Below are 12,546 nucleotides of genomic sequence, written 5' to 3'. Positions count from 1 at the left end.
CGCCACTGATGCTCAGCCTAAGGTTGAACCATGGTGCTGTGACTGTCTGGAGGGAGGCCATGGTTCCTAACTGAGAATGAAGAACGTTCTTAGTGTTCCCCAGGAGGAAGTCATCTGTCAACTGCTGACTGAAAAAACAGCACAAAATAATATAGTCTATAACCCTCTGGCACGTCAAGCTTCTGCCTCGCAAATCGGACATTTAACCTGATCCAGGATACCCTGAACAACCAGCGAATGTTTGTTTTGGTCATTTCCAGGGATCATTAACTTCATAAATACCCCCATGATACGTTATAAAAACCATTCAGTTCTGCCTGAAGGGGTGTAAGAAATTATTTATCTTACATCCTTAATAATCTATATCACAAAAGTTCTAAAATTAAATCAATTAATCAGCAACCTACCAACTGCTTCGAAAGTCCAGTCAAAATTCACAAGACAAGCCCTCAACATACATACGTCTAAAATCTATGCCTAAAATAAACATATATTGCGCTTATCTGATTACTTTCTGAATTAATTATCTCCAGAATCCGCAGGAAGAGTTTCTTAAGCACTAAACACCATTCACTCTACACGTTTACTGTCTGATCCAACTGACAAACGTTTGCTCTAGGCTAAGCCCAGTCGTGAGGATCAATTGTGTTTCGTAGGCAATTTCAACTTATTTCTTACTACGAATTACTGATTAGAATGTTTCAATTCATACAAATATTACTTTCATTTAATTAAAAACAGATATTTATGTGACAATAATGACTTAGTTTGATCTAATAATGAATAATAAGAATCACTTAAACGGTAGTTAAGAATCAGATCATTTATTTACCCGACGAAAACTTAAACACCATAAGCCGGCTTAAACCGTCCAATAATTAACCATTCCTTTAGGATTGCTTTAACCATTCGTTTAGGATTGCTATAGAAGAGAAGCTCATATATTTAAAATACTGAACAAAGCAATATATTTAAACAATATGTGTATTTATTTATTTACCAATAAGGCTTAACTTACGCATATACATACGTCCTTAATCACCCAATTTTATTACTAATCAATAATTATGCATAGACATACTACATACTAATAAATTAGACATTGGGTCCATTTATTTACCTAAAAAGGAATTATAATTTTACTTAATGTGAACATTAAAATATCTTTATTCAATTGAAGAGTGAATAAATTCCTAACAAGGCCTCTGAAGAAGGCCCTCCAGGTGTCCTAAGTGGTGCCCCAAAGCTTAAGTTGGGTCCCTTTCTAAAGGAAAGCCTAGGACATCAGTTTGCTCTAGTGAGTGTTCTCGGAGCTGACACCATGGATGTGGCAGTTCCACCAACTGAGGCTGACTTGCAACCACTCAAAGTTGTGATCCACATTCTTATGGATTTTCAAATGATTGGCCATCACTGAACTAGTAGAGCCTATGGGCAAACATTAAAATGCAGTATTGTATGCACATACATTGGGAAGTCTTGCTCACATTGGTCTCGATATCGTGCCCAGTTCATGAACCCTGGGTGATCTGGGGATCATGCAGGCATACATCAGGAGTTCTGCATGAACTGAAAACTTCTCAAAACCCTGCATATGCACAATCACCTTGGAGTTCGAAAGGAATTTGCACTTCCTGAACTTTAACGCCACATAAACTGCCCTATATCTTATCCCTGAATAGGTGCGATGGGTCATGCAAGACCCAAGGAGTGTTTCAAAAAACATGTTTTTTTTCCCATAAATCATCGTCTATCTCGAATCTGGGTGTGATCGATCTGCAAGAGGCCAGCAGAGCACACACTACAATCATGTCAGAACCTGTGTTTGCCTTGTCTTTGTCCTTCCCCCTTTTCAGGGTAATTGTTTGTTTTGAACATGTGTGGGATACAAAGGCAAAGTTATCAAGAAGTCATTTTCTGTCTAACACTGTTGACACTTATATAGTTTTGTATTGTTGGAAACTGTAGGTAGATGGTGTGTGTACATTATGCATGCCATTGGTTGTGGCTGAGATGCCTTATATTGCCATTTGGTTCAATTTCCTTCGAATGCCAATTTCTCAGTTTTTTTTTTTTTTTTTTTTGCATTTCTCATCAACAATGGCCAGCAGGCAGTATTCTCTGGGCATGGATGTCATCAACTTACTGCTAATGGAATTAGAAAGTGATGTTGATGATAATTTAGAGGCTGCTGACACCTCTATGGCAATAAGCTCAAGTTTGTGTAACAAAGGATTGGAGGCAAAGAAGATGACCTTAAAATCATTACGAAACAAGAGGGGGAGAGAGGGGGTGGGAAGTAGTGGGTCTGTGCCTTTTCTAGTGACAGATTACTTCAGCTTATGTCAGTAAATCATCGACACACTGTAGAGAGAGAGAGAGAGCGAGAGAGAAGAGAGAGAGAGAGAGAGAGAGAGAGAGAGAATAACATTTCTGATATAAAAGTAAATTACATCTTAGTGCAGATCTTTTTACATAATTCTGTTCTAGGATAATATGAGTTTATTCTATAAAAATATTAGCCTTTCCTATTTCATTTAGGTACCAAAAAAATTCATGAAATTAAAAAAAAATTTTTGGCCAAAAAAAACTTAACCCTTTTTTTTTCTCCTTTCTGATTTTGACCTCTATGGAAACTACACCTTTTCTGGCAGTCACATATTGTAAATAATTTAGGAAGGATTCCCTCAATTTTTGTGTGCATATAGCATATTTTGTATTTTTTGTAAATATTTTTGTAAATTATTGTTTGAGAGAGAGAGAGAGAGAGAGAGAGAGAGAGAGAGAGAGAGAGAGAAAGAATAACATTTCTGATATAAAAGTAAATTACATCTTAGTGCAGATCTTTCTACATAATTCCGTTCTAGGTTAATATGAGTTTATTCTAAAAAAAAATTAGCCACTTCCTATTTCATTTAGGTACCGGAAAAAATTTGTGAAATTTTGACTTTTTTTTTGGCCAAAAACTTACACTTTTTTTTCTCTTTTCAGATTTTGACCTCTATGGGTCCGACACCTTTTCTGGCAGCACATATTGTAAACAATAGTTTTAGGAAGGATTCCCTCAATTTTTGTGTGCATATAGCGTATTTTGTATTTTTTGTAAATATTTTTGTAAATTATTTTTTGTATATACTTATTTTTTTAATATATTTGTAATAAATATCTAATTTGTAGATGGGTATGATTTATCTTCTCAGTAGTGTATGGCAATGGTGCAATTGATTTTAGAAATTAAAATATACAGCATAGCTACAGTTTTTGAATTTTCACAAATTTTTCTGGGCGCTCGGGTCGAGCTCTACCCCATGAACCTTTAAAGGGGTAACAAAATAGCGAAAAACTCCAAAACACTGAGTCAAAGGTCTCTCTCAGGATGCATTGGTTGAGTCTAACGCCATTTAATAAAAACTGCCATTGATCACCTTTTCCATCATGCTAACAATGAGACTGAAGTGTTCCTGAGCTACAGCTTTGGCAACATATTTAGAATTGTACAGTAAATTGACTATGAAACGACCCCTAAATGTATGGATGAAATATGCAAAGTTTTTTATGTCTGAGCGGTGCAGTGAAGCATGCCGTACCAAGAGATAGGGTTTGACATGCGGTCCCCCTTCCCCAAAGTAGTGCGTCACGTCTCCTAAATTAGAAAAGACACAGTCAACTTGCATTGGTGCCGATGAGTAAAATATCTCATCGTAATTGGGTCCTTCATTATTTTTTAGTTTTACGTACGCTTCGCGTAGGAGAATCGATTCCTCCTTGAGGTGTCGATGGAGGTCCTGATGGAGATTCCGCGCAAAGTCCCAAAACTTTGTGTGCAAGTCTTTGGGGACATCTATCCATAAATTGAGGGGAGAGAGGGCATGGCATCCCATGGCATCAGAACTGTCACCCGGCCAGTAACGACGGGAATTGATGACGTGGCCATTACACATTCTATAAGAATCTTCGATGTACTGATTCTCCACAAAGAAAGAAACCATTGATGCATTGAAAACAGCTGCAAAACCAGAACTGATCGAAACCCTTTCGGCTTTGCATTTCTCAATGAACCTCTGAGTCGAGGCCTGATCTAAAACGTGTATCATATTGCAGCTCTTGTCCTCTCCTTCGGGAGGAGGTCTGATCTTTAAAAGCAGTGGCATTCCGGCACCTTTGTCCTCCGATCTTGAGATGAGCTCTTGCATCAAAAGCGGATCTTGCTTAAGAGCGGACATTTTGACGGCGACGTGCTTCTCATTCTCTGTATCTGAAACAAAATACCCGATTTGCTCCTCATCACAAATTGGCTGGTTGTCTATGACATCATTGAGGATCCTGACGAGACTTCCACACGTTTTCATCATGGTGAATCCATCGGTGATGCTGTGGTGTATTCCGAAAAATAAGTGAGAGGTTTGGGGGAGACCCTTGTCTAGAGCCAGGGAGTCGCCAGTATTCATTAGCAATCGGACGCACCACAAAGGTCCCTCTTCCGAGTTGTATCGGTACGTTTGGAGTAGATCCCTCAAGTCGTCGGGTGCGGCGTCTCTCACGACCTTTGCAAATGGGAAATATCATTATTTAATGTGTCTGCAGTTCTTTTTAGAAGTAATTTTTTATATCCATAAACGAATTTCACAACGAATGCAATGGTCGTCTTTTCCTTTACGATGTGTTCGAACTCGTATGGGTCAAAAAGATTTTGTTTAATCATAAGTTGAAGCCATCTTCATCTTAAATCTGAATCGCTTTTGAAATTTGAACTTGGCAATAACAATCATGAATGGATATATGCCTGTGATAAATCTCAAAATGATCAATCTATATAGAAAACATGAAAAATATATCTAGATAAGAGTTATTTGCATTCTTTGTGCTACCGGTCAAAGCAAAATATATCAGATTAATACGAATACTGTATCATATCTGTAGGTACAAGATAAACAAATTATATAAATGGCTGGCGATGGATGTCTCCCCTTTTGTGAAGCTGAGAGTCCTAATCTTAAGGCAAACATTTGATTAGTGCAAATTCTCATTAACACTGATTATAATTATAAATATCAACTTACTATGTTTGCAGGTAATTGTGGTGATTAATTTTGAATATAATGGTCATCATTCATTAGTATAAATGAATACATTTTAAAATATTAGCTTACACTCCTCTTATAGCCTTATACGAGCTTGCTGGCACGTGCTGGAACCCGGCACTGCTGTCTACCCTACCCTCCCAATCCCCTACTTAACACCCCACCTGGGCGGACAAACAGGTTTACAGGAGGAGGGTGGATGTCTCCCCTACCCTTCCTTTCCACCTACCTACCCCTACTTGGGGCAGATAAACAGTTTTGCAGGAGGTGGGTGGCTGTGTCACGTCTCCCGGGGGAGGGCAAACAAGATCCACTCGAATTTTAATACTATAGATTCTACCTTGTTTCCCTAAACATCCGACAAATGCTGCTTTTGTGTAACTAAGTCAGTTTCTTAACCCTTGTGGTCTGTTAAAATTTTGTAACATCTAATCTGTTTCTGGTCAAAATGACCCGTCTTATAAATTTAGACAATTCCTTGCCATACAAACTACTTTTTTGATTACTTTGCATGTCTAGGGCACACTGCAAGAAAGTTATCATTCAGACTTCAATTCTATCACTGTTAGCCACCCTATTTTATTGAAGAATAGCTTTTAGTTGAAATTATTGCAGTTGAATATTGTGACACCATGGTGCTTACATATAGTTTTTTTGGCAAATTGCTGTTACTTTGCTATAATTTTTGCACATATAACAATGCCATCTTTTTGTATATCTTTCCTGAGATTTAGAATGGTTAGTATTTATAGTCAGCTTACAATTGCAGTAATTCATCAGCATTGTAACATCTAATCTGTTCCGGGTCAAAATGACCCGTCTCATAAATTCTGACAGTTCTCTGCTATACAAAGTACATAATTGATTACCTTGCATGCCCAGGGTCTACTACATGAAAGTGACTGTCATTCAGACCCCACATCTAACCCTCCCAACCACCCTGTCTTATTGAAGATTAGGAATTAGTTGCAATTATTGCACTTGAACGTTACAACAGCGTACCGCTTACATGTAGTTTTTCGGCAGACCGTACATATTGTGATTACTTTGTTGTCATTTTTACACACATGACAACGCTGTCTCTTTGCAGCTCTTTCCTGAGACTGAGAATTATCATATTCTAGAGATGGTCTTGCAGTTTCAGCAACTTGCCGGGCATTTGGCGTCCTAGGTAATGATACCCTTGAAGACATTACAGGTTGGACTAAGGCCAATCCAAGATCGTGAAGAAAAATTCTTCTCTTGAAAGTAGCTTTTCCCTTCCAGTTAGGTTGCACTATATTCCAAAGGACAAAAAAAGCATTGTAGGCAGACACATCCACTATGTTATCAAACAAGACCATCGGCCATCTTTTTGTCTGACACTTTGACCTATAAGTTGCAACAATTTTGTCTAAATTATCAACTCCTTTAGTTGAATCGTAAAATTCAATTATGTCAGGTTTCTTTTCTTCTTTTTCACTAATAATCATACCATCTTTGATGCAGTTTGTGAAAAACTTGGAGCAAATATAGCAAAAAGCAGGTACGGGTCATTTTGACCCAAACAGATTAGATGTTACTTTTTTTGCTGCTCATTAACTACTGGGAAAATTTTTTACCAGACTTAGGCAATATAATAACCCCCTAAAGTCAGGAAAAGTCAAGGAGTATGAAGCTTCAATCTCTTAAAACAAGAGAGATATGCTAATTTAAAATTGTTTTCGGGTCCAAAAGACCCCTAACAGTGCAGAAGGGTTAATATAATTCACGCAAGAGATATATGCCACTGAAATAAGATTGAATATTACTAAATACTATAATAAATTCATTTCACTTGTGCATCTCGTGCCCAGCGCCGTTCCTTACGACGCTCCTGATTGGTTGTTGATAAGCCAATCACAGGGCTGGAAACTCAGTCTCTCTCGAGAGTTCACATTGGCACCAGCTACATACGTTCCGACCTCTTTCAAAAATTATCACTTTCATTATACCTCAGTTTTACTCGCAGAAAAGTTGTGTTTCCCATTTGCATCAATATACATCGACAAGCCAATGATTTAAGAATTATGATGATATAAGAATTATGAAGAAAATCGTAATATATAATAAAAAGGAATAATGAGAGGGATATAGGAGAACTGATTGTAACAAAAGAAAAATCAATGGGATGAATAAATTTCCTCCATAAGGTACCAATAATGCAGTCTTAATATTCTATTTTCCCATAAGACTTCCTCCATCGAGGGGTCGTGATCATGAAGATGACGTCATTGAGTGATCACGTGACAACACCTGACTACACAAGCATAAGAGAGGGAGAATAACATTCTTAATCTTTTGCTTGTTATTTTCACGTTGATAGCCCTACCTATAATATTTTTGGTAGCATTGTCTTCCATAACATTTAAGCTACGAAACCGTCTGAAACACAAGATGTTAAGAATTTCTTGTTTATTTCACTATAACTATTTTAGTATTAAGTTTACTGAAATACATCATTCTTATATTATTATAATCCTTAAATCATTAGCTTGATGATGTTTAGTGATGAGGTGTAATGAAACTTATAATGTTTGAAAGAGGTTGGGACGTAGATGTTGCCTATGTGAACTCTCGAGAGAGACAAAGGGCCGTATTTTTAAACTACCACCTTGGACGAAGAAGCTCATCGCCACTAAAATGGTATTATTGTGCAGCGAAGCACTTCTTCCCGACAAAGGCGAAGATGATCGAAGTGTGAAAATTATTGGAAACGAAGAGAAAGTCTTGACCATCTCTTCGATAACCGTTTCGTATATTTTTTTGTAAAATTAAAAGAGAACCACATAACTAATGTAAGTATTGGAACGTATAACACATGCCAAATATTTTAGTAGTCCATTTTTTCAGTACTTTAATGCATAAATGGTCTATTTACATTCTTGTAAAAGATTGTCTTTGTACTTAAAGACCTCACGTTCCCAAGTTCCTGGCTGTCGCATGCTTATGAACTTCACAGCAGTAACAGAATCGTCTTTCACTTCCTCTTGGATTATATTATAATCAGCACAACGTATTTTATTTCGGCAAAACAACCATTGCAAAATAAATGAAGATGAAAAGAACCACAGATTCATGAATTTTTCGAAACTGTTTCCAACCAATCAGCTTCAAGGAATGAAATATCAGTAGGCGGGCTTAGCTGTAAAGGGACTCTGCTGTAGTAATTGTATTAATGTACAAAACAATTGTCTAAGTGATAAAGTTTATATATATATATATATATATATATATATATATATATATATATATATATATATATATATATATATATATATAGGTATAAAGTGGGACAGAATAGCTGTATGCTGATCCGATGTGTTTGTATAGCAATCACTTCCAGCATACCAACCCTTCTGCAGAGTTATTCTTCGTGAAAACCCTACGCAGATGTTTTTAAAATACCGCTTTACAAGGAAAATTCACGAGCATGCTCTCCATCGAACAGGGAAGGTGGTAGTTTAAAGATACGGTCCTAAGAGAGGTCTGATTACCCTAATTTAGTGGAGACACTGGTCCGTTTGTTTACCTCTTCCAGCATACCAACCGTACCGTACAACCGCTCTTCCTAGAAGAACTTCGTCGATGTTTTGAACATATATCGCCTGACGAAGACATTTCACAAGGGGCATCTTCATCGAGGCGGAAGATAGTAGTTTAGAAATACGGGCCTGAGAGTTTCTATCCTTGTGATTGGATTATCAACAGCCAAACAGGAGCGTCGTAAGGGACGGTGCTGTGCATGAGATGCACGGTTGTTGTGAATCTATTATAGCTATTCTCTTGGATAATCTGGAGTATAACATTTCCAAAACATGCATATTTATACATCAGTGAGTTAATGTGTTTGGCGATATAATTACTTACTATTCCCTCACCTGAAAGTCAATTTTCTCCTTGGTCATGTACCGCAGCCAAGTTTTGCCATTTCTCTGACCGAAACAAACGCGCAGAGCCGGACACTTCCTGTGAACCACATATAAAATAAAATCTCAAAGAGAGAATTTTGATGTATTGGACAAGATAATGTTTTTTCCATCTCACAAAAGCACTTTACGTACTCAAAAGATTCCAACAATAAATACCTATGCAAATGAATGAGGGCTGTTTTCACTTGGTCTTCCTGGAGAGGATGAACGCTGCTCAAGCTCAACTGGTAGACCAACAAGAAGCTCCCTCTTTTGTGACTCTGTTCGTAGAGCTTCTCAATGTCGGAGGCTTCGCCGATCCATCCTCCATCCTTCGACTCCATTGCGCTTCAGTCACTGATAATTAAAAAGGTTCACAAAAACTTCATTTTTAACTGGAGACTGATGCAAATCAATTTTCATATTTGCAAAATTAAAATTTTCTATGGAGATTGAACCGAGCATGTTTGAAAGCTGATAAAATATCCAAAGAAATCCACACCAAACATTCAGCGATTAGTTAGTTATATAAGATATACGAAAAAGCAAACTTTCTGAAACTATTAGACCAGCCTTTTTTTGACGTCAGGCTCTGACTTCGAGCATTGGTCTATTATTTTGTTGACAATGGTGTGAGCTAAACTCAGCATAGTCCTACGTACAAGAATGCATTCCCCCTTCTCTGTTACTAAATACAGCGAAAGCTTATCATCAATGAAAAATAGCTATCAATCCAAAAACGAAAAAAAATCTACTATTTCGACCAGAGCATCAATGATCAAGGAAAAATAACAACTGCTAAGAGAAAGTACAACTTTAACCCTACTACTCATCGCATATACAGTAAACATTTTGAAGAAAGTGCATATAAAAGAGACCTGCAGCATAAATGTAGCACATAAATGTAACAGGTACACAAAGTATGAATGTGAGGAAAGCAGTGCAGCTTCTTTCGGAAAAACATCTAAAGCTTTAGATTTCATGGAAGTCAGGGACTTTTGAAGAGTATGTTCTGGGATAGTACAAGGGACTTTATAGAGCTTGCTCACTCCTGGTTTGATGTGTTCAATTCAAGGGTACCTTATAAAAAAAAAAAAAAAAAAACTCTAGGCATGTTTATGGGATAAAACATACAATGGAGAATATGCACTCAAACCAGGCAATGGAGTATTATACGACTTGGCATGCCATATTGAAAATTGTGTATTTTTGCCTTTAAAAGTGATACTTTTTTTTTTTTTGTCAGATTTCGGATGTTTTTTTAGGATGAGGGTTCTGAATGGCCAAATTGTATCGAGTAGGCAAAAGAAAAAGAAGAAGCGTAAGTTAACTAAATTATACCGTGACAATTCTAAAAGATTTTTTTTTTATTTCCATTATGAAGCCAGATACTGTTTTCTGTCATCTATGTATATTTATGTTAGTTTATTAAATAATGTATTATAAATAATCCTTTTTAAATAACTGTCAGGTCAAATGCTAATCGATTTTTTAAGTTCTATCAAGCATATTAATCTAAGGCTTCTATTATCTATTAGAAAGCCAAACATTATCAATCCACTATTTTGTATGTGAACAGTGATCTATATGAATTCAAAAGAAGACCAATGTGTCATATGTCCTTTTCACTCTGATAACAGAGTGAAAAGGACATATGACACTTACAGGCCTAATTCCCAATATCTTCGACCCAAGGTACTAATGTTGTTCCCCAAGGTATAGTACTTGCCTTGATCGCTCTCACCCTGTCCACCAGGCCTATCACGGAAATACCCCACAACGGCCCCCGCGACCAAAGTGACTGTACATCTCTCCTTTATTCTATATACCTTGCTCTGAATTTCGTCAATTAATCGATGATGAAAAAAAAAAAAGCCGGCCCCTAGACCTTCCTAGTCCTATTACACGATTGGACAATTGGATCACCGTTATTCCCAACATTTCTATCTCTCTATTCGTTTGTCATTCTCTCTCTCTCTCTCTCTCTCTCTCTTTGTATCCGTTTGCTTCTCACTCTCCTGTCTCTCTCATGAGCGTTTGTTTGTTATGCTCCCTCGTGTCCGTTAGCGTTTTCTCTCATCCTCCGTCTGCGAATAGTTTATAGTTACAAGATTCAGGCCCCTACTCTAAAGGTTTTAAATTCGCTTATATTGTAAATCATGACAAATAATGTTACCATTACTCCCAATACAGCAGTTTCTTGATTATTCGACCACTTTCATACCGCTGAGACGAATAGTTTCGACGAAGTACAAACAATAGAGTTTAAGTTAAGTATATCTTAGTTTTACCAGACCACTGAGCTGATTAACAGCTCTCCTAGGGCTGGCCGAAGGATTAGATATTTTGACGTGGCTAGGAACCAATTGGTCACCTAGCAACGGGACCTACAGCTTATTGTGGGATCCGAACTTCTATCACCAGAAATAAATTTCTCTGATTCCGCGTTGGCCGAGCCGGGAATCGAACCTGAGACCACCGGATTGGCAGCCCAGCTCGAAAACCACTCGGCCAGCGAGGAACTACAAACAATAGAGAAAAGGTTTCTCTAAACTCCTCTATATCTGACCTTCGGCTGAATGGACGCAAAGTGGAGAAGTACGTCGCACTGCCGACCAGGGTAAACTGCTGTATGTGTATCTGGGTTAGTGACAAGACTGACAACAGGGAGCCTTGGATACAAGGTCTGGGAGCCAATGCCGCCATGCATATCAGATAAAATCATATTATGTTCCTTTTCTCAGAGCTTTGGAGATCCTTGACAATGTGTTTACGTTTTTGCTTCTCGTTGCTTCGGTGGGTACATATCACCATTAGATGCAGGAAGATAAGTTCATTTGACTATTTGAGGTTTAACTGAAAAGATAACCATATCGTGTGGCAACTGGCAGTCGCTGTCCAACCACAGTGCTACATTAATCATTTGTTTTGCTCATCCACTTTCTCCAACTTGTAATAGCACTCCCAGTAATTTGACTGATAATATTACTCCCATTTTCTGACTGGTAATTACACTCCCAGTAGTTTGACTGGTAATATCACCCCCAGTGTTTTGACTGGTAATATCACTGCCAGCATCTGCCTAGTAATATCATTCCTAGTATTTTGACTGGTAATGTCATTTCCAGTAGTTTGTCTGGTAGTATCGCTCCCAGTATTCTGACTGGTAATACCACTCCCAGTAGTTTGACTGGTATTTTGCCGATTTCAGCAGCTTGACTTTACATATCTGCCAATTCTCGGTGTTGCTAAACAGAGATACTATAAAATTTTTCACCTCTGGAAAAAAAAAAAAAAAAAAAAAAAAAAAGGTCTCATACGTTGCATCATGTAGTTTTAAAAAGGTTCGTCAATACCGTAGGGTTTCTTAATGGCTATTACGATGTGCCAACACAACTTTTGTCATAAATGATTCCTGCTTAATAATGTAATAATATTCTTTTTGGCTTATTAGTTAGTTCTATATACTACCCCGCTCCATGTCTGGCCAGTTCAGAGCATCATCGCTGCACATTTAGTATCGAATGACAGATTGA

General features: G+C 37.5%; 1 protein-coding gene across 2 annotated transcripts; it reads right to left on the bottom strand.

Annotated features, from left to right (window-relative positions):
- Window positions 1–970: 970 nt before the first annotated feature.
- On the bottom strand, window positions 971–11,729 carry LOC135212174 (uncharacterized). 2 transcript variants are annotated; one of them, XM_064245609.1, is made up of 4 exons: window positions 11,580–11,729; window positions 9,188–9,367; window positions 8,981–9,068; window positions 971–4,544 (listed from the first exon to the last, which is right to left on the bottom strand). In XM_064245609.1, exons 2-4 carry the CDS (start codon window positions 9,352–9,354, stop codon window positions 3,402–3,404), a joined length of 1,398 nt encoding a protein of 465 aa, XP_064101679.1. In that variant the 5' UTR covers window positions 9,355–9,367; window positions 11,580–11,729; the 3' UTR covers window positions 971–3,401. The 2 variants fall into 2 exon arrangements, with proteins under 2 accessions (XP_064101679.1, XP_064101680.1); XM_064245610.1 differs by lacking the exon at window positions 11,580–11,729 and adding an exon at window positions 11,187–11,309.
- Window positions 11,730–12,546: the final 817 nt, after the last annotated feature.

Source organism: Macrobrachium nipponense, chromosome 40 (assembly GCF_015104395.2).
Source record: "Macrobrachium nipponense isolate FS-2020 chromosome 40, ASM1510439v2, whole genome shotgun sequence".
In the NCBI taxonomy this organism is placed as follows: Eukaryota; Metazoa; Arthropoda; class Malacostraca; order Decapoda; family Palaemonidae; genus Macrobrachium; species Macrobrachium nipponense.
This window is presented reverse-complemented; position numbering and strand designations above follow the sequence as displayed.